At 34.7% G+C, this 23,569-nt stretch overlaps 2 protein-coding genes across 3 annotated transcripts in view; one reads left to right on the top strand and one right to left on the bottom strand.

The window, feature by feature from the left end:
- LOC129752295 (uncharacterized) overlaps positions 1–23,569 on the top strand; it is a 409,138-nt gene that overhangs the window by 272,764 nt on the left and 112,805 nt on the right. The window lies entirely within an intron of this gene.
- The window catches only part of LOC129751322 (thiamine transporter 1-like), a 71,772-nt gene continuing 52,172 nt past the window's right edge, over positions 3,970–23,569 (bottom strand). The window contains exons 5-7 of one of the 2 annotated variants that reach the window (XM_055746756.1): positions 18,288–18,539; positions 11,418–12,006; positions 3,970–4,282 (exon numbers count right to left, since the gene is read on the bottom strand). In XM_055746756.1, the coding sequence (XP_055602731.1) occupies positions 3,976–4,282; positions 11,418–12,006; positions 18,288–18,539 (1,148 nt within the window). In that variant the 3' untranslated portion in view covers positions 3,970–3,975. The remainder of the gene's footprint in view (positions 4,283–11,417; positions 12,007–18,287; positions 18,540–23,569) is intronic. The other variant, XM_055746759.1, reaches the window with a different exon arrangement.

Here is a 23,569-nt window from a genome sequence, read left to right as displayed (position 1 = left end):
GACTTTCTTGACTTTCTTGACATTCTTGACTTTTTGACTTTCTGACTTTCTTGACTTTCTTGACTTTCTTGACTTTCTTGACTTTCTTGACTTTCTTGACTTTCTTGACTTTCTTGACTTTCTTGACTTTCTTGACTTTCTTGACTTTCTTGACTTTCTTGACTTTCTTGACTTTCTTGACTTTCTTGACTTTCTTGACTTTCTTGACTTTCTTGACTTTCTTGACGTTCTTGACTTTCTTGACTTTCTTGACTTTCTTGACTTTCTTGACTTTCTTGACTTTCTTGACTTTCTTGACTTTCTTGACTTTCTTGACTTTCTTGACTTTCTTAACTTTCTTGACTTTCTTGACTTTCTTGACTTTCGTGACTTTCTTGACTTTCTTGACTTTCTTGACTTTCTTGATTTTCTTGACTTTTCAACTTTTTTGATTTTCTGAACATTCTTGACTTTCGCGAATTTCTTGACTTTTTTGACTTCCTTGACTTTTTTTTCTTATCATTCTAGACTTTCTAAATTTCTTGACTTTCTTGACTTTTTTTTATTTTTTTGCATTTCTTGACTTTCTTGACATTCTTGATTTTCTTGACTTTTTTCACGTTCTTGACTTTCTTGACTTTCTTGACTTTCTTGACTTTCTTGACTTTCTTGACTTTCTAGACTTTCTTGACATTCTTTACTTTCTTGATTTTCTTGATATTCTTGATTTTCTTGACTTTCTTGACTTTCTTGACTTTCTTGACTTTCTTGACTTTCTTGACTTTCTTGACTTTCTTGACTTTCTTGACTTTCTTGACTTTCTTGACTTTCTTGACTTTCTTGACTTTCTTGACTTTCTTGACTTTCTTGACTTTCTTGACTTTCTTGACTTTCTTGACTTTCTTTACTTTCTTGACTTTCTTGACTTTCTTGACTTTCTTGACTTTCTTGACTTTCTTGATTTCTTGACTTTCTTGACATTCTTGACTTTTTGACTTTTTGACTTTCTTGACTTTCTTGACTTTCTTGACTTTCTTGACTTTCTTGACTTTCTTGACTTTCTTGACTTTCTTGACTTTCTTGACTTTCTTGACTTTCTTGACTTTCTTGACTTTCTTGACATTCTTGACTTTCTTGACTTTCTTGACTTTCTTGACTTTCTTGACTTTCTTGACTTTCTTGACTTTCTTGACTTTCTTGACTTTCTTGACTTTCTTGACTTTCTTGACTTTCTTGACTTTCTTGACTTTCTTGACTTTCTTGACTTTCTTGACTTTCTTGACTTTCTTGACTTTCTTGACTTTCTTGACTTTCTTGACTTTCTTGACTTTCTTGACTTTCTTGACTTTCTTGACTTTCTTGACTTTCTTGACTTTCTTGACTTTCTTGACTTTCTTGACTTTCTTGACTTTCTTGACTTTCTTGACTTTCTTGACTTTCTTGACTTTCTTGACTTTCTTGACTTTCTTGACTTTCTTGACTTTCTTGACTTTCTTGACTTTCTTGACTTTCTTGACTTTCTTGACTTTCTTGACTTTCTTGACTTTCTTGACTTTCTTGACTTTCTTGACTTTCTTGACTTTCTTGACTTTCTTGACTTTCTTGACTTTTTTGACTTTCTTGACTTTCTTGAATTTCTTGACTTTCTTGACTTTTTTTATTTTCTTGACATTCTTGACTTTCTTCACTTTCTTGACTTTCTCGCCGGTATTGATTTTCTTGATTTCTTGACTTTCTTGACATTCTTGACTTTCTTGACTTTCTTGACTTTCTTGACTTTCTTGACTTTCTTGACTTTCTTGACTTTCTTGACTTTCTTGACTTTCATGACTTTCTTGACTTTCTTGACTTTCTTGACTTTCTTGACTTTCTTGACTTTCTTGACATTCTTGACTTTCTTGACTTTCTTGACTTTCTTGACTTTCTTGACTTTCTTGACTTTCTTGACTTTCTTGACTTTCTTGACTTTCTTGACTTTCTTGACTTTCTTGACTTTCTTGACTTTCTTGACTTTCTTGACTTTCTTGACTTTCTTGACTTTCTTGACTTTCTTGACATTCTTGACATTCTTGACTTTCTTGATTTTCTTGATATTCTTGATTTTCTTGACTTTCTTGACTTTCTTGACTTTCTTGACTTTCTTGACTTTCTTGACTTTCTTGACTTTCTTGACTTTCTTGACTTTCTTGACTTTCTTGTTTTCTAGCACTGGTTAATTTTTTCGATTTTCTTGATTTATTTTTACTTTCTTGATTTTCTTGTCTTTCTAGAATTTCTTGACTTTCTTGACTTTCTTGATTTTCTTGATTTTTTTTTGACTTTCTTGATTTTGTGAACATTCTTAATTTTCTTGAACTTCAAACTTTTCTGACTGTTTTTTACATTTTTGACTTTCTTGACTTATTTGACCTTGTTTATTTTCTTGACTTCCTTGTCTTTCTTTACTTTCTTGACTTTCCTAGCTTTCTTGAATTTCTTGACTTTTTTTTTACTTTCTCGACTCTTTTGAATTGTTTGACTATCTTGAATTGAGCGTGATCCTACGCCAAAATTCTCATCAACCAAGTTTTTACGACCGTATCCTGACCAAATTTGAATCCGAAACAAGAAAAGAAATCTGAATGTTATGTATAGAGAGATATCAAAAGGAGCAAAATAACGTTACTCAAAATAAAAATTATAAGGAAATATATTTGTAAGAAGAAGTTGTGTAAAAATTGGATTATTTTGAATTCGTTGCCAAATGTTACTCGATTTGATTGAAATTCAAGAAATCAAATTTATATATGGTGATCGATTGAATGTAAAGGTTTTTTTAAATGAGAATTCCGGGTTGCAGTCTTTTCAAGCAAAAAGGAGTTTTTATTTTTAAAATCCCCTATTCATGAAAAAAAAATCATTTTTTTTGTAAAAAAGACTGCAAGTCTCTAAATCATATTTAGCGATATGTCAAATTAAAATTCCTTGAACTCAAACGGTTGGATAAACTAAAAAAGAATATAAGAACTTACCACAAGAGGAGGGCGGAGGGTATTTTATACAGTCTTTTGTGATTTAATTTTGTGTAACGTGTGGTTCTGTGGAAGTTGCTCTCAAAATAATTATTTTCTTTTAAACTTTGATTAAATAACAACAAAGCATGCAAAAGATCTTTACGAGGAACATTTCATCACAGAAATTCTTTCCCACTTGCCACAGCTCAGTGGTTCGCTCAATATAACACTTTTGATTCATCATCGTAATCCGTCTTCTTCAACGGAAGCTTCCGGATGTTCTCCTGACAAGACGAGCCAGAAGGGAGGGCGCCCTGCAAATGCACCCGACTAGCTCCTGCAGAAATAGCTGCCTGCATACATTGCACAGAGCACATGTACATATGACCCTAAGCGGATTTAACTGCACCATTTCCCCGTACAATGAGGTTATTCTCTTCATGTAGAGAGCAGCCTGAATCATCTTAGGACGGAAGTGGAGAGGAATCAAAAAAGGTCACAAGAAAATAAAAGATAGAATTGTATACTTTCTTACCCTGACGAGTTCCCCGAAAGCGATGCATCTTGGGTTCATTCAAGATGCAGTTTTCTGTCTTTGGAAGAAACAACAGCACCACCATCATCAACTCAGTGCCAATGGATTTCTCCATTTTCATTTTTTTTGGAACCTTGCAGCACTTTGTTTGAAAGCATACTTACTGAAACCTGAAGAAGGAGAAAAGAAAACAACAATTATGTTACGCGAGTTGTAACTCCAAAAAGCTTTGATGCAGGGAGCTCCGGTCATCAATCATGCTTGCATTTTGCAAGATGATGTGTCTACAATGAAGATCAGCGAAGTAGATTATGACAAGGATTAAAAGAGCGCGAACTATCTAGATAGATGGAATCTGTAAAGCTGATTCATTAAGTAAACACCCAAATTTGAGGAAAAAATCAATAACGCTAATACGAAGTAAACCATAGGAATAATGATATTTTTTCGTTAATTGCTTCTTTTATTTCAAAACCGAGTACTGCGTTCCATATCCGTGACGTTTTTCCCACTCTCTTCGCTTTCTGCCCTTCCTACTCTAGATTTCCGCCTACAATACTGAACGCTACTGACCGTAGCAGGAACAAAATAGATCACAGCCAGTACCAAAAAATATCCTCCGTACACCTTGAACTGACCCCGCATGTCCAGTGCTAGGCCCGATTCCGAAATGACCACCACCGTCAAAATGGTCTGGAAGGCCAGTGCCAGGAATGTGTTGATTCCAAAAATCAATCCGAAGCTGTCCTCCTCCAGGTGTTTGGCCACCGAAGCGCTGTTTTATTGGAATAAAACAATAAAATCAATTAAAAGTTTGAAACAAGTTTTCAAGAGCCTTCTAGGGAGAAGTTTCCCATTGGAATTATTGTTCTGGCGGAACATAATTATAGAAAAAGCTAAACTAGGATGTTCTATGAAGGAGAGGAGATGGAAGGACTGTGGGCCAACACAGTGGTCCAAAAGGGCAAAAAGTGGTACTTTTTTCTAAGCCATTTTTCTTTTATTTGATCTCTAAAGACTCTTCAGAACGTTTATTCATAACTTGAGAGCATGAAAAATATTGCAAAGTCTACTTTGATAAAATTTAAAATTCTTACATTTATATTTAAAGAAATAGAGGTTAATTTCCTTGTACTAAGTTGTAGAATTCGTGAAAATTTGAAACTCTGTGAACAAAAATCAAAATTCTATCATTTTTCAGGCATATTTATAAAGCTTTTATGTTAAAGTTATTTCAAAGTTTCTCCAAAATTGTATTTGTACATATTTAATATTTGATAGAGATTTTCAAGAACAAAATGTTCTAAACATTTTTTTATGCATTCCAATCACAAGATTTGCAGAAGATTTTAACATTCTTCAACCTTGCCTACCTTGCCTGCAATGATATAGCAACTTTAAATTTTATTTTCCTTAACTTTCAACGCTGATAAATGATCAACTTATTATAATTTATTCAAACTCAGAATTGAAATATTACTCATATTCACCAACTTTACTTTGTTTTTTTTTTTATAAAACTCCGTAAAAAATCAAAATATCTTTATCAATTATAAATACAATTTAGTAAACAGTATTTTCCAACATTAAAAATATGTATAATTTATAACGGGTTTAAGGAAAAGTTTCGATGAACTTTGAAATGGGCCGTATTGAGTACTGATTTTCGGAAAACATGGCGTGACGACGGAACTTTGCGTAGGTGCATCGCATGAACGGCTGAACCGATTTTCAAAAACTGATATTTTTTAGAAAGCTCTAGCCATAATCGTAATGAAGTTTGAAAGTTTTTTCTAAATTGTAAGAAAAGAGAAATCAATACAAATGTATCTTTTTGATCACATGATGACGCATGAAACGTGTACCAGCACCCTTTTAGAAACTCTTCCGGGTCAAAAAAAAATTGATGTACATTATTTGGCAACTTTTTCGAAATTTTAAAAAAATCTTTAAATTTTTCCATCGACTGATCCAGTAATGTTGAAAAAGTTTCTCGGCGATTTCAGTCTCAGTCAGTGAGACTGAAATCGCTGAAAAACTTTTCAACTTTTTAAAAAATCAGTCAAAATAATGGAAAATTATTATCTGGTGGAAAAACGATCATTTTTAGAGAGCAAAAGGAGGGAGAGGCTTTGCGAGGAGAGAAATCAGTTGCACACTGTTCCTCCTTCTGCCCATGAATTCCATTGAACAAAATCAGATGTATTTCGAAAAATATTAAATAATAGAAGAATAATGAACACTTTGATTTGATTTGATTTATTTATTTATTCTTGCAATTCAAGATACAATCTTATTAGACATTGCAATCGGTTTGTACTGGGTTAACAAAAAAAACTTTTAACAAATTTTCTTCATATGAATACTTATTTCAATATCCTTCTACACAATGTAAACATTCTTTTATACAACATCCAGCGAATCTAAAATATTTTATGTGAAAAATGTGGAAAAAAGAAAATAGTCTTGATTTGTATAAGTGGTAGTTTAAAATTGTCACTTAAAAAGATCTTTAAAAAATTTCTCGTTGTAAATGTCATTTCACAAATAAAAATAATACACACGTGGTTGAAAAAAAAAAAAATGTAAAATAAAATTCATCAAGTTTTTTTTTTCTTTTTTCCAGACTTTTGAATATCAGCGCTAGGCTTAAAGCAAATTTAAATGATTCTCATTTTGCAACTATACGTTTGAAAAAGCAAACATTTGAGATGAGTGTTAGTTAATTATTGCTATAAATTTCAAACTGATTGTAAAACTCTGATATTTTATAATTTTTCAGAAGTTTTTCACTTTTCAGAAATAAGGCCGATAAACTAATTAACAATCATAATGTTAAGTTTAAATATAGCCAAACCTACATTATCTGGTTGTACTTTATTCCTGGCAACTCTTCTCAGATAATTGTGCATATGTTCGTAACAATGTCAACCCACTGTCCTCGTCCGGTTCTGGCAGGTCAGTCTTCTCTCAAGCAGTGACCTAAACAGACGTACCTAATAAACCTTTCAGTTTTAGGCACAAAACTAACGGTCATCATCTTCATTGGAGAATTATTATTATTTATTAATTCTTATTGTTATTTTGAATGCTGAAAAACCGTTCTCATTGAAAATTTTGGTTTTAATTTTTTTATTTTTTAATATAAAAAATCAACGCTCTTGAGATAAATTAAGTTGAAAACTAGATTATCTAAATCATTGAAGCTTCTGGAACTTAATTCGAATTCGTTTGCTCATGAATTTCAAGTTAGACAAAACTTGCAATTTTCATTGTACTGAAACGAATGAAATCGTTACAAAATTTAAATCCGTTTTTTTAAATTGATACATATGTACACATAATTATTTTTTTAAAATAAATTTTGAAATATTATAAAAAAAAATCATGAAATGAAGGGTTAATTTTTATAGTAAATAGTATTCTTTAGTGAAGAGTCTTAATCAATTGCAATTGAAATAGCCAAATTTTTTGATGCACAGTATCTTATCTTAAACTGGATTTTAACTGAATATTTCAACATTATTGTGCGGATGAGCTGGAACCAGTTTCGGCGATATAATTGCGCTAGACCTTGAAATCCAGCAGCGTTTGCTGAAAATCACTATAAGATCCTCCGAATAGTTTATAATAGATTGCCTTGTTGCCGAAAAAATAGTCGACTGATAACGGGTTAGTTTTAATTCACAAGGAAAATAATAAAACTGCCGGAATACTGATTTCGGACGATTTTTGCCTCAAAAACTCGTTTTTTTTCGTCAGAAACTGTTTGTCACTTCCAACTTCTTTGGCGTTTAGTAATTTGAAAACTTATAAGTTGAGAATTAAATCTTTCAATGATAACTGATGAAGTAACAAACCTACATGAGCAAAAAATATTTTGAATCTTTTTATTATCTTTTATGCATTCAACGATACAGTTTATAGATAAAAGAGTCTCGTCCATATTGGTCACCTTGAATTCAAATATCTTAGTTTATTCTTCCATACCCCTTGACCTTTGCGCTATAATTTCATTGTGAAGTGTTGCTATTTTGTCATAGTTTAAGTAAGAATATGAAGAATAAGGGCGTTAAAAAGTGTAATTATAAGTTCAAATAAAATGAAATGCGTCTTCCTGTTTCACTAGTCGACAAGTAAAGTCTTAATTTTACCATCCGAAATGGTCCGCCCAAACAATTATAAATACGATTTGAAAAAATCAAATTAACATTTTCTTTCTGAAAATTGAATGGATAACATAATAACTATTGCTAATATCGCAATAGGAAAGTTTGTTTAGTTAAAAATTTGAAACTGAAAATGTTGATCCCTTTCACAATATTAGCGAAACCGGAAAGGATTTTCACTTGTGCATAAAAAATATCCAAGACTGATTTTGGTTTAAAATGTTTTCAAAATTCCCATGTTTTACAAACCGGGCAAAGAGACTTACTTTTATATTTTTCCCCCCATAAGTCAGGGTTAATTATTAACAGTCTAAAACCTTTTTTTCGAAATCTTTTTGATATTCAACACTTTTGCTAAAAAGTGCACCAATTTTTTATTTAATGAATTTTAACCTTGTTCTTTCAAAAGTTATACCGGAAACAAGAGCTGAAAGAAAAAAAAATTAAAATTACATTCATGTCCCTAAACGAGTCAAAATCAGGTGTCTAATTCTTTACACCTCGAAAAATGTTAATTTTGTTTTCTTGTGTTCTGAATGTAGATTTGAGTTCTGGGTATGAATTTAAATCTCTATCCCGAAACATCGATACCTTCATATTGAAACAGCTTTTATACATTTAATAAGGAGACGCAAAAGTTACAAACACAAAATATCTTCTTTTGATTTGTTGTTGCTGGAATCTCTTGAGTTTTAATTTAAGTGGTTTTCACGCATTAGCTAAAATTTAGAAAACTTGAGAAGATTTTTAAAATTTAAACTCCTAATATTTTATATTCGATTTTTATCTGACAGTACTTGCATTTTTATTCTCGGTTATTTTTAACATGACTGTTTCCTTTGATAGATTTCAAACAGAAGAAAATAAATTTGGATCTAAAATTTAAATTATTATTTTTGAATTTCATAATAAAGGTTAATTTGAAGTTTCATAATTCATATTTGAGTGTTGAAAAATTAAGAGTTAAATAAATTCATGCCAGAGGGTAACTGTGATTCAGATCTTCAATTCTTACTTTGCAATCTTATCATGAATTCCTTGTAAACGCAAGTGAACATAGGACTGCATTAGATTTTGGAATGGGTTTAGCTTCACCCTTTAGACGTCTGATTTGACTTTATTAAGTTTAAAAGTTCTCAATAAACCAACTGTAAACAAAAGAAAAAATAAAGAATTCAAAATTTTTATTTATGCTTCAACTTCAGGTACGTGATGGGTTTTTATTCATAACGTAAGGTTATTTTAGAAAGTTTTGTTCTCATTCTGAATTGATGGTTTTTCTTAGATTTTGAAAATATTTTGAAATACAAAAAAAAATCCTTAAGAGGAACCCTCCGTTTTCTGAAGCTATATTAAAAAGGGATTTCAAGCAGCATCGAAACATTTTGTATACCAAGGTTTTTTTTTACACTGATATACGTACCGCGTTAAAAAAAACCGTGTTGATTCCCGAAAACCGTGTGGAAAAAGCCGTGTTAAAAAACCGTGTAAAAAATCCGCGTAAAAAAAACCTAGGTGTATTACCATTGAATTTGTTTTGTGAAATATCGATGACTATGTCAAAAAGAAACATTAAAAATTAGGACTGTCGATTTAAATCATACATTTCTTAACGAACTCACTGGAAAACTGATCACTCCGATGAGAATTTGACTACAATTAAAATTTCTTACTATAAAAGCAGTTTAACTATTGCACGCCAAAGGTATTTTTCTACTTCTAAGAACCACCAATATCTGTTAATCCATAAAATATAGTAAAAATTTCTGAAATTTAAAGAAAAGTGCAAATCACATGATTCCGTACGTACAGTACCGTTCATAATTGTAAAGAAATTGGAAGCACGCGCACTGTCACTCCGACTTTGAACTTCCATAACTTTTTACTCCGATGATATTTTTTTATCAAATTTTCTGCGTTAGATAGATCAACTACCACACTATTATATCACAAGATTTGAGCTTTCTGGAGTTTGTGTGGCCTGAGATATAGTAATTCTACGAAAATCGGACTCTTTGGACTTTTCTCATTCAAACTGCAATGTCTCAGAAACAACGCTACATTTCTTGCTGCATGATGATTGTAGAAATATAAAGTAAGCATGTCTAAAAAGTTACGGGAGGTACAATTTTTCAGCCATGAACATAAAAATGCGATTTCTATAGAATTTTGGACGATTCATGAGAACAATATCTTTTTCATCCACAAATCAGCCAAAAAATGTCTGACAAAAGCAATGAAGAAAAGAGAAAAAGGAATTCAAGATCTTTATGTGTTTGGAAATCAGAATCTCGCGATATTGTTTTGATTTTTTGGTTGAAATAGATTTACTGGTTGTTAAACATATAATAGGATTTCCCCATGGAAATATTCGTCCAAAATTCTATAGAAATCGCATTTCTAGGTTCATGCCTGAAACCTCGCGTAACTTTTTATCTCATCAATAGAACTTTTCAAAAACTTCAGGCATTTTAGCTTTATATTTCAACAATCACTCTGCAAAATTTCAATAAAAAATGAAGCGTAGTTTCTGAGATATTGCAGTTTGAATGAGAAAAGTCTAAAAAGTCCGATTTTCGTAGAATTACTGTATCTCAAGCCACACAAACTCTAGAAAGCTCAAATTTTGTAATATAATAGTGTGATAGTTGGTCTATCTAATGCAGAAAATTTGATAATAAATACCATCAGAGTAAAAAGTTATGGAAGTTCAAAGTCGAAGTGACAGTGCGCGTGCTTCCAATTTCTATACAACGGTACTGTATATAATTCAAGGATTTTTTTCAGTTTTTATTCTATCTGAGCGAATAAAAAAGAAACTGCAAGGCGAAGGCAATAAATGTAAATACAATGAAGAATTTAGGAGTTGTGAATTTGTAGCAATTACGAAATTCATTACCATTTGCTCATATTTATTAAGAACGAAAATATGCAAAAATTGAAAAAAGTTGTCTCTACATTTCATCAACCAGCTCAAATGTCTAGTAGAGAAATGAACAGAAAATTCAAAGTCAACGCTTTAAGAAGCTCAACAAAAGGTTTTCCGGTCCAGGGAATTGCAAGTTACAGCTGATTGAGTTTAGTGGATTAATTTTTTTTTCAATCTTGATATGTGATAAATAAACTGTTCTGCTGAATAAACAAAAATTTGAAAATTTAAAGGCACATCTACTAAAAAAAGTTTAAAGTTTCAATAGAAATTCGTGCATTTGCGGGTATTTTGTAACGGTTTTATGCCGATGGGGGGTTGTTCGCCCCAATGATAAGTTTTGACGAAAAACAATTTTTTTCAATTTTTTTTCTTGATTTTTTTTTGAGTAGTACCTTAGTATTGACCAAATTTGCTGGGATATTGTTAGGATTTTTTGTCGACAATTTTGGAATCAAATTCCCGGATTTTTCCAGGTTTTAAGACAAAATAGCCCGGTTAAGTCCGGGCTTTTAAGGATCTGGCTACCTAATTCTAATGTGGGCGTTAAAAAGACGGTCAGTTAGAATAAGGACAACTACTGGTGTCAAAATAATTAATGCCTTTGGCACTTTGTTCTAGTTTTGCCTTAATCCCTCCACACGACAAATATAATAATCCTTGAAGAAACCAGCCAATAGCGTTTAGCTGCACTTTGGAAAAGTAGAACAACGTAAGGAGAAAAGCAAACGTTCGCTTGGTACACACAGGACAGGTGCAAAGGTAAACCGGAAGGGGATAAAATCATAATGAAAGTAAGCCTCAGCACTTACCTAGCCATCGTGATCATAAACATGTACAGCACCCCGAAGAGAATGTAAACAACGTACGCCACCCAGATGTTGGTGGCAAAGCTGGAGTACAGAATGAGACCTCCCTGAAGCGCAGAACAACCGGTGAGAATCCAGAGGGCCCACTGCTCGAAAACCCGATTGGCCACGTACCCGGCCAGGAGGGCTGAGATGGCCCCAAAAAGAGTCAACAGAGCCTCCGCCCCACCGTTGTACAGATAGTCATGGTCCTGGTTGATAACCTGCCACAGCAACTGCACGTAGGTCTGCACCTGGATGAATCCGGCCATGGCCAGGGACCACCAGAGACTCCACTGCACCACCGTCAGATTCGAGTAAGCAGCGATGAAATGTGTCCAAAGCAGCCGACCGGCTCGGTGGCACGAAAAGTGAACTTCCTGCTTTGATGTTTGCTGCCCGTCCGGATACTCATCTTCGTCCTTTGGGGCAGAGACCGCTGCCAATGCTGCTGATGCCGGTGGGTTTAATGCCGGGTTTGATGCGGTGGGATTAATTGCGGATGTTGGTGTTGCCGATGAGGTTTTGCCGGTGACGTGCTGCTGCGGCAAGGCTGCGGTAAGCGAGAAAAAAAATGCCGATTATTAACTGCTTTCGGTTGGCCTTTTTTTAATTCAATCATGAAACACGTGTCTTCAGAAAGTGAGCGGTTTAAGCATTTTTTTATACCTATCCCTGTACAAATTAGAGCAGCGATAAAAGCGGTGTAAAGGGTCGTGGAAAAGTGATAACTTTTAACGAAGTTAGGACGGTGGTGGTTTGTGATAATGCACAGCTAAAGTGAGAGCCTATGGGGTTGTTTTAGATCTATTTCATCCAGTACTGGGTTGGTACAGCATTCTGTTGTTTTTTTTTGCGGAATATCATACACATTTATTTAAGAACATATCCAAAACGTTGAGGAGGCTCTATTAAATTTTTTTTCAACATATAAGGCTGGAACGAATATAAATTTCTTCTTTTGTCATCCCCCCCTTCGAAATGTTCAAAAACCCGAAGGGGGAAATAAATAAAGTTTGAAGTATTTAATGTACATTTCCAAAAAGAAATTCAAGAATCCAAAAGATTACAAGACGAAAAGAAAAAAAATTATGAAGATGGAAGCTATTCCACCTTTTGTATTCTTGAATTTATTGAATTTTTCGATGAAAAATTTCTTGTTTTTTAGGTTTTGTGCAATGATATTCTATGCAACTATGTTGCATACAAGCTTTCATGCAATTTATTCCAATTTATTTATTTTTCGCATTATTTTAATTGTCCCCCCCCCCCCCCTCGCGATGTTCCAACTCCGAGTGACAAAAGAAGGATTTGAAATTTGTTCCGGCCTAATTTTGAAAAGTTTGAATAATGAATTGGCACAATAAAAACCAATATTAAACGTTTTCATGTCAAGTGTTGTTCAAAAACAATACTAGCAAATCTCAACTATTCCGGAAACTAGTAAATGTTTTAAGTCGTACATTCCCAACAAAGATTAATTAGATTTAAAAGAAATTAAGCTATGCTAATTTTTGACTGGTTTATCATTTAAGTCAGAAAAATTTGAGAATATATGCAAAAAACTGTCGAAAACAAAAACTTTTTTTTTTTGAAAAAAAGTTGTTTCTGGAAATTTCTGTTATTTAAACAGATTATGAAATTTTATCAACACTCCTGGTCTTAATAAACAACTAACATCTTCTTGACTTACAAATTTTCCAAATCGTTTTAAAATAAGTTTAAAATCAGCTTGGTTGGAATAAAGATAATATATTGCTGCTTCAGTCATTGCTATACCCATTTAAAAAAAATGCATTCAAGATTAAAATAAAAAATCGCGATGATGTTCCGTAATAAAAGAACGCAAAAAATCATTAAAAGAAAAATCATATTAACACATTGAGGACGGCACATAGGAGTTCTCTATGGAAAAAGTTGGCCAAAACTTGATTTTCTCTTTAAAATGATTAAAAATCTTTTTTCGTTGTTTTCAAGTATACACAACTCATTTTTAACCAAAATAAAAACCAAAATTTTATAATTTAGGTCTATTCGAGTCATTTGCTGCACCATTATAAAATGTTTGTTTTCAAGCAAATTCGAAGCAAGCCAGCCGATCAACTATCAGTAATGATGAAAAATACTATTTTTTAAATTAACAAATCAAACCCAATAAATAACATTTGTATCACACAAAGTAAATGCATCTAGTAAATGATGCTATCTGAAACGAAATTAGGGACAAAATAGGCTCTAATTTTTAAATTTCAAAATCGAATATAGCTCAAGTGCGCAAGATTTTTCTTTTGGAAATGTTTAAGGAAGTTAGAAGCATTCATGTGATATGTGATTTTTTTCCCGGCGGAGACCGGAAGATAAACTTAAACACTAATTTGTAAAAAAAAAAGTGGAAGAGGTAGTAATTAAGCTACGACCGCTAAACGTAGAATTACGCAATTCTTTTCTTCAATAATAGAACTTATGCTGTTTTTTTTTCGAATTGACCAACATAAATATGACAGTGTAAAAATGGCAATATATGACTGACAAATTTCAAACATATAACAGAATTTAACCATGTGACATAAATTTATCACCAGAAATAATCTGAGCAAGCAGTCCATGTGACATAATCCTACCATGCAACATAATCGGACCATGTGACATAATTTGATCATGCAACATTATTCGACTATGTGACAGAATTTGACAAACAACGCCACTTGCGATGACCTGTAGGATCCACTGGACGCCTCCGCCGCTGGCTGTCAACGCTGCTGCCCGTCATCACTGCTGCCCGTCAGCGCTGCTCACTAGTCCACGGTTGCCACTGAACTACTGCAAACAGAGATGCCAGTGTGCCTGATTTTTCAGGCGTTGCCTGATTTTTCGAGGCTCTGCCTGACAACCTGATAAGCCATTGATTTTCCCAGATTTTTGAAAATATGCCTGATTTTGCCTGATTTTTGCGAATGTGATAAAAATGGGTAGTATGCAACTGGATTAGCTGAAGTGAAAAAGTGGAAATGTGGCTGAATCAAAGCAATCGAAAGATTCCCGTTTATTCTTATTGAAAAAGAGAATGGAAGGGATTGCTTTGATGCAGCAGAATTATTCAACTAAGTAGGCTCACAACACATATTGGAGTGAAAATGTGGAGCGATGACCAAAAAAAAAAAAAAAAGGTCATCACTTTGAGCGAAATTTCCGTTACTTTTACGTAGCCTGATTTTGCCTGATTTTTATTTCGTAAGTTCCCTAATTTTTGAAAATAAATGTTGGCAACCCTGACTGCAAATCAATATCTGAGTCGGATTACCACTGGTGGGGTCCACACTCAGATCGAAGCGCAGCAAATGTCTGCTCAGTTCGACGCCAAACAGAGAAAGAAACCGAGTAGACCAAAGAGCCCTTTGTTTTATACTTTTCGTAGGTAGGGAAAAACAAAACCCATCAAAGCAGGCGTTGGTGATGACGTCATAATCCTTTAGATAGGATGTCCGTGAAATGGAAAGTTTTCGTGACGCGAGACCTGTTAGCAAATTTCAATGTTTTCAAATATCCTCCCTCACATGCCACATTTAGTTCCGTTTGCTCGATCGGTTCTCTTGTTATTGTAAGAGAGCCCTACCTCACTGTTCTATTCACCCCTTTGAAGGTGTGAGGGATACCACACATACACTCCCATGCCAATTTTTGTTCTATTTACATGATCAGTTCTCGATCTCTAAATACTTGTTACTTTTGTTTGAGAGATTCCCCCCCCCCCCCCCCCCCTCTCAAGCCTTTAAAGTTTTAACTAGCCAAGTTTTCGGTAAATCAGCTCAGTAGTTTTCGAGTCTCTAAGTTTTCAAGACAGACATACAAATAATCAGACAGATTTTTTTTTTTTAGTTTATAGATAATTTACATAACTGATTATTATTAGAATTATTAATTTACAATTTAAGAGTTAAACTGAATCAACTTATGAATAATGAGACACTCTATAGTTCGTTTTCATCCTCAGAGAAATGATCACTTACATCTTTGAGCAAAAATTGGTTGAAAAAACAATGAAATATACTTCAAATTCGGCACTGTTGTGTAGGCCTAAAATATTGGCCTCGTTTTGGGCCTAAAAATTTTAGTAAACATCTGCGTGTTCTACACCATTTAACACGGTTTTCATCTTTGTGCTTCTTTTTTGAAGACTTATGTCTGGTACCAATGTATATTTTCTTGTTGGGTTAATACATTGAAGTGCTAAGAAACGTTAAAAATCATTACTTCAATTTATTGTCCAAACAGAGGAAAAACTACAATAGTGCCAGACATTGATCTTCAAAATTGAACAAACCAAGTGCAACATACTTCAGACTCTCTCAGATCATAAGTATAAATACTTCTACACTTCCGCTTGCTCAAAGAAAAGTTCAGAAATTGTCTTATTTATCTTATTTAATTTTGGAAATTTTTGTGAGCTATGAAATTCAAAATAGAATAAGTAGCCACAAATGTATCCCAGTGGGGATCTAAATAAGAGAACACGTTTTAAATTAAATAAGTGGATATCGGGATCCGTTATTCTTATAAGCTGCAGCTAGAATGCTAATTGACGTCACAAGTCATTTTTTTTAGTAGAGACAATTATTACGCTTCACTTTTTGAAACAAAAACTTAAATTCCGATATCAATCTAACGTTTTGAAGACGTTAATAATAAATGATGATCATCCTATCTAAAATGTTTCTGAAATAACTTTCCATATACTGAACCCTCTGTATTTTGTATGATTCGGTTAGTTTGAATCGAATAAAACTATTGGCACAAAATCGAGGACCCTAAACAGTCAAAAACATTATGGCGCCCGCGGGTACGCATTGCTCGGAAACAGATGTAAAATTTTCGTAAAATTTTTTTTTCTATTTGCAACCTTCACAATAAGACTTCAAAAGTTCACAATATTAGACTTATAAATCTTGGCTGCCCACGTTTTAAGAAACTGAACAAAAAATTTTTTTGTTAAAATCGGTTCAGTGATTGGCAAGTTATAGCTATTTGATCTTTTAGAATATGCTTTTTTGAAGCCATGTTTTAAAGTGTTAAAGTACAAGAAAAACAAGTATTGGGGAAAATGAGGATACTTGATGCATTTTTTTTTATTTTCATCATAACTTTTTGGAAAAACTTTGCAGAACGTCGTCTTTTGCATTTTTTGACAGCGTGTAATTTCAAGTTTTTAAACTGCAAATGTTAGATCGTTACATGAACCCGAAGATGAACTATAAGCATTTTAGTGGGACTAAAAAAAGGGATATTTTGATAGTTAAAGGAGACTTGATCCTTAATTAAAGGGGAATTGATCCTTCTATCAAGATACCTCAACATACACTCAGAAGAAAAATAACCTTTTTGGACTCAAGGGATCAAGTGACCCCATAACATACATTTTGGAAAAAAATTTCTAAAAAAAAATTAAGAGTTTACTATTTCTTTGAAAACATGGCATTAAGAAGTTCATAATAAACTCTAATGGTTGACATGTTGGAGTAAATATTTCTATCATAATTTTGTCGTGTGGGAAGCATTTTAAAGTGGTAATAAAAGATCTTTTAGTCACATTTTGTTAGATTTTTCTAACAAAATTCTATAATTAAAAAAAAAAATGTTTTTTTTTCGAGATAACGGGTCTTTTGTTTTTTTTCTGTTTAACAAGTTATTCAGGAACATTTGATCTATGTAAGACATTTCAGTTTCGAGATATAGCTGAGAAAACAAGTATCCCCAGGCAGGCTTGCAATTTCTCCAACGAGAATCACCGACGTGCTCGGTTTTCGATTCTCGGTAGAGATTCTCTGAAACGCACCGCAGAGATTTTTAGCCGAACCTCTGCAGAGAATATGTAAATCAACACGCCAGAGCGAATAGTGAAAAAATGAATTCACCACCCACGGAGAGCGACAGCGACAGCAGCTGGCTTGGCATGTTGCGTTTACCAATACATACGAAGCTGGACCACTCGCCCGAATCGTTCATCGTTTGTTGATGCTATTATTATGCACACCATCGTGTTTGTTTTTGCTTTTGCTTTTTCGTGGCTTGAACCAGTCAGTTCTGTGTTTTCACCGGGGTGCGAATAATGTGTGGAGAGGAACACAAAATCTCACCCGGGTGATTTGCAGCTATCGCACGGGGGTGTTTTATTCTCCGTTCTCCATTTTTCTCGGTAGAGAATGGCATCTCTGTCCCCAGGGATCAAGTATCCTCATTCTCCCCTATGGTTTAAAACTTCAACTTTCAAATATACTTAGAACTTTTATTTCTGTACATATATTAAGTTGCTGATTTATAACTGATCAATTATTTACATTACCGAAATTCAAAAACTATGACATTTTTCGAGATCGCTTGAAAATTAAAAGGAAGAACACGATGTTGTACTCTCTGGGTACTTGCATTTGGAAATAAAGAGTGAAGATTACACAATAATTACAGATTTATCTAAATTCCCAAATCAGAACAAAATCCTTTTGAAAAGGCTAGATGCCTCCAAAGATTCATTCTTTTAATTGACTTTCAGTTTGGATGAAGGTTAGCCGAAAATAGTTTGCAGAACATTTATATGCAGTCAGTTATTTATATTTTCTCATCAGAGTATTGATCATCAAAATTATCAGCATTTATAACTCGGAACTTAATCCGGTTTAAGTGAAATCTTCAAGCAGACGAAGTCTGTTCATCTCTCCAGGTGGAAATCTGATAAAATCTTCCATCGCTCAAGGGTACGAAAAACTTTAAAAGATTAATACCAGGGTATAGGGCTCACTCGGATCGCAATCTGTGTTTCATAAAGTGTGCTCAACAACTCACCTTCAATTTGATAAACGTCCTTCCCGTCGGCAGAAGCAGCAGCCAGTCTTCGCTCTTCTTTTGCTGCCTCCAGGCCAATCCTCTTCAGCCCATTTCCGTTGCCGATTTCTTCCGAGTGGCTTCCTGATGACCGGTCCCGGAGGTCCTCCCCTCGAGGGGCATCGTCCTCCTCCTTCTTGGCGGCACCGTGAAAATAAACGCTGCTCCGGACCGGTGGCAGGATGAAGGACCACAACAAAGAAAATATCTGCGCTGGGAGGATTAATAGTGAATGTCGATTGTTGTTGGTAGGAGGTGTAATTTTTTATTCGCGTTCATGAGGAAGAAAATGGAAACGAGAAAAATTTAAATTCTACACTGGTAGCAAGGCGTTTCTGGAGTTTACGAGCATTGTGACGGTCGCCAAATAACACAATTTGAGCGGGAAGCGTATTTTGTTCTTCCGTTTTCTTTTCCTTCAGGGACTGGCACTGGGTGGTAACAAATTTGCTTCAATTTAGGGAGATCATTATCTTTTCGGCTTAGTGGTGATCTGCATTATATCCCAATTTGTGAAGGAGCGGAAAAAAATATGTCAATGAATTCGGAAGAATTTGTTTCTAATGGAAATCATCGACCTAAGCAGTATAAATCGTCCATGGACTAGAGACATCAATTTTAAATCGACTTACTGACTGCTCGTTTGTCCTAAATCGACGGCAAATCTTTATTGCAAGAATTAAAGCATGAATTAGGAGGGAAAAAATCCTAAGATAAGAATCCGCAGAAGGAAGAAAAAAACGAATCAATTGCCCTTAGCAATTTTGCTATAGCCCTACAAAAAACTGACTTCAAAAGTTTCGGTTCCTCGAATAAGGATGGTTTTTGTTGATCCAGGCCAAGAAGGTCCGGATCTATGTTAGGAACAATTAGACCTTCATTTAATATTGTTCCGATAGAATGTTGCGAAAAATTTGGATCATTATTACCAGCTAACATATTTTTTTGTAAGGAGAACTTCAAGACAGAAAATAGACATCATTGAAATTTTTCCACGGTATAAAGAAGACTTTTCTCTGTTCAACGCACTATTTGTGGACAAAATCTGCGGGGAGCCTCGATTTTTTTTTTGATTTTATGCGTTTAGATTACCTGCAAGTTTTTCAATTCTTATGAAGGGTACTTATTTAAAATAACAAATTTCACATTATTAAGCTAAATATACCAATGATTCATTCCAGAGTGAACAACAAAAAAATTAAAATTAAATCAACTTTCAATTTTTGGCCTAAATTTCAACATTCAAGAGAACTGAGGAATTAACCCTAAAAAAATAACATCTTGAAAAAAAATGTCACAAAAAGTTCTACTTCACCCACAGACGGAATTTTTCATGAAATGTTCTTTGGATAGAGATGAGGCTCCTCGAAAATATAGTAAATTGTAAGAAATGGCGATTTTTTTTCTACTGATGTAAAAATTCCACTTTGACCTCAGTAAGTGAGTACGTAAGTAAGTAAGTAAGTAAGTAAGTAAGTAAGTAAGTAAGTAAGTAAGTAAGTAAGTAAGTAAGTAAGTAAGTAAGTAAGTAAGTAAGTAAGTAAGTAAGTAAGTAAGTAAGTAAGTAAGTAAGTAAGTAAGTAAGTAAGTAAGTAAGTAAGTAAGTAAGTAAGTAAGTAAGTAAGTAAGTAGGTAAGTTAGTAAGTTAGTATGTAAGTATGCATTGACTTACTTCTTTATATTCTTGCTTCCTTACATACTTTCGTATTGAAGTGATTGTATTTTGTTTGTTTTGTTCTCATTTAAGAATTTGTACTTCCAATCACAAAATTCGTTTGACTTCATTCTAAAATCAATGCTCGTTTCCCTAAATTGCTCATTTGTGGTTTTTAATTTTCAATTTCCAGTGTCTTCATCTTGAAGCGATTTTCCACCCTCGAACTGATACTCCACAAGTCCGTTTCTCGATGATTCGCTTTTAACGATGCCAGAAATTGCATGCCATTTTCAATTAGTCGACGACGACGGACGCGACGTTTACTTTTTTCGAGGGTGATTTTTTCAGTTCTTGTTTTCCCTTATATTTTCCATTTATCTGAAGCTGGTGTCCTTCAAAAAATACGGGCGGGAACTGGTCGAGATGATTTTTTTTCCTCGTTGATGAGCACCACCGAGATAGGCCTTTTGACTTCTGCTCTGGTCATTAAAAAGTATTTTACTTGTGAAGCTTATTTTGTCAATGTTTTTTTCTTGACGAATTCATAAATTTTATCATGTCTTATTTTGTGAGCTTCGACTGTGTTTTAATTAGCTGTCAGATTCAAAAGTTATTCATTTTTGGTTTTTTCTTTTTAAAACTCTTTGATGAAATGTTTATTGTTATTATGCATCTCATAAATTGTTAATCAAAATGTATGAACCTTCTAGCTGACAATAAATTGCTTCCTCCGGCAGCTTTATTAACAAAGCCTCTCCGTTCATAAATATTGATCCGTTAACAAACTAATATGTGCGTTACAATAACCGTTGCGTGTTGTGTCGTGTGCCTCAATTCACTTTGCGATCATCTAGCGACCGATAGACGATGCCAATGAAGCTTTACCTAATCATGGTGGCTCTAGTGACGGTCGTCTCGTTGTTGTGATTCAGCTTTCTGCGGTAGAATGCTAAGCTTAGCAGTCTATGGTAAAGTAGGAGTACAGTGTGATGCAAAAAAAAATCTGAATGTTTGTTCAATATTAAAACGAGTTAATCAACACAAGTTTTACATTTAGATGATTTATCCATTTTTATTGCTCGAAAGATGCCATGCTTTATGACCCTAAAGTAACAATTTTGGTTCTTGGAGCACTTCATACTATCTTCAATTACATGTGTTGCGGAACGCAATCGGTGGTTGCGAGCCACTGGTTTATGACGTCACCAAATTACCAAACTGCGATCCACAACTGAGGCAAACCAAGAGAGAGAACCGAAAGATCCCTTGAGAGTGGCTACAGCATCCCTATTTTTCTACTCTACGAGAGCAACACAACATCATCATTATCATCCCAATCGCTCCCAACAGAGTGCGACCGAGAATGATCATCATCCGAGGGGGAGGCGAGAAACGATCAACACATGAGGGGGAGGTGGGGTGATAGCCCAGAATCCACCCAACCAGAAGAGAGTTCAACAACCAGAAAATAATAATAGATTAAGCTAGTTACTTTTTATTATTACGTTTTTGTCATTCTAAATGATTTTGAAAAATGCGCCAAAGAAGGCATTATTAGAAGAACAAATTTTGGCTAGGCTTGAGCAAGATCAGAATTCTGCTGTGCTCGAACGCAAACAGATCGATGGCAAACTTTGCTTTATAATTAGTTGTAAATTTTAGAGAATAATTCTCAATATAGTTTAGTTGCTAGCCCATAATAAAATGAGTTTTTGTTAACTAATAAATCGGTGTGTGAATCAAATTCGTGCTATTATTATTGCCAAGATCGATCGAGAAAACTTACCCGAAATCGCCGTTATATCGAACGACCAAGGAGGTCAATTGGGTACCCTATCCAGCCTACAGTCCACTGGATACGCGAAGGACCGAGGACCAGCTTAGCTTTCGGCCAAGAGGGAACATTTTGGCCACGGAGGAACATTTTGGTCCTTCGAGCCGGATAATTCAACGTTGAGACGATTCCACGGAGGAATCGTTAGGCTCGCTGTCGCATTGTGGTCGTGATCTCATCAACTCACTCAGTGATATCTCACCAACAAGTTGGGATCATCATCTCACCACATCATCACCACACCATATGCACTCTGGTTAGCACGAATTTGGATCGGATTTTCACGCACAATTCATCGCCTTGCAACGGAGGACAATTCCAGGCGGAATTCCTGGTTTCACAGGTAAAAAACACACAAAATATATGTCCAGCCGTTGCTTGGACCCTTTTCGGTTACTACACTACTTCTATTTTCCCTGCCCCACATCATCACTAAACTCACCGTCATCATCGTCATCGACGACGACATCATTGGAAGCCCCGAATTGAAAGTAGCATTCAACTACTTAAACCGCCATTCATCACAACATTTCGAATCGATTTGTGATTTTCGTACCACGGAATTTACAACTCTGGATACTTTTCACGCACGTTCACGAGCCCGACGACCGGTTGAGACAAGACGAGGACACCGCACGAGTTTTCCGTTAAGGTAAATAAAAAACTACACCTCGTATATGTCTAGCCGAAGCAAGGCCTTGATCGATACTACATCCAACCCTTTATGAATTCTCGAACAACAATCATATGTATGAATCTGTGAGCAACATCTGTGGAACTTATTGAACCAAAAGGAAACATCCATAAACAGCGCATCGATTTGGAAAATTATTTTATCGTATTTTCCGAGGATTAAAATTTTGGAATTTGAGATTCGGCAGTTGTTCTTCTTAACCTGCCGCTCAACATATTTTTTTGTTCAGGTTAGTTAGAACAGTATATGTTTAGTCGAAGTTTGAAATATTCTGCATACTACATCTACTATTTCGATTGCCTCTCATGAACATTGGTGCCCTGGATCGCGAGCAAATAATATCAATAAATTAAGCTCGATAGCAGTCGACAGACATTTACCTGTAGTGGAGTCGAACCGGTTGTTCCGGTAGGTTAGTAGCACTACAGTATATGTCCTTCACGAAGCTAGGCATAAGATTCAAATACTTACGCTCTCATTCAATTTTTGTCAACTGCGAGGGAGTTTAACGATTCATCATGCCCGGGCCATCACAAGGTACCAAGAAGTCGGTGACGTTCAAGATTCTGCAAGTCAAACTTAAAGGCTTGCAGGATATTTTCGACAATATTTTCAAGTTCGTGGAATCGCTGCATTCAGCTACTGTTTCTGCCAGTGATGTGAAAGTGCGTTTAGAAAGAATTGATGAATCATGGGAAAACGTAAATAGTGCCATTATGGAGTTGAAGGTTCATGACGACTATGATGCTGCCGAGTACGACTACGCCCAGGATCGAGCAACGTTTGCTGACCGCTACTACACCGCGAAGGCCAGGTTGATGGATAAGGCGAGACAGTTGGAAGACGGAATTTCTCTGAACTCTACGATTGTTGGATTGGAAACTTCGCAGCACCCTACCGTGGAACATGTTCGTTTGCCGCAGATCAAGTTGCAGACTTTCGATGGGAATGTCGACGAATGGCTGAGCTTCCGTGATTTGTACACCTCGCTGATACACTGCAAACCTGATCTACCTGAAATCGAAAAATTCCACTACTTAAAGGGATGTTTGGCAGGT

The sequence above is a fragment of the Uranotaenia lowii genome, chromosome 3 (assembly GCF_029784155.1).
Source record: "Uranotaenia lowii strain MFRU-FL chromosome 3, ASM2978415v1, whole genome shotgun sequence".
In the NCBI taxonomy this organism is placed as follows: domain Eukaryota; kingdom Metazoa; phylum Arthropoda; class Insecta; order Diptera; family Culicidae; genus Uranotaenia; species Uranotaenia lowii.
Note: the sequence above shows the minus strand (reverse complement) of the source record. Positions and strands in the feature narration are given on the sequence as shown.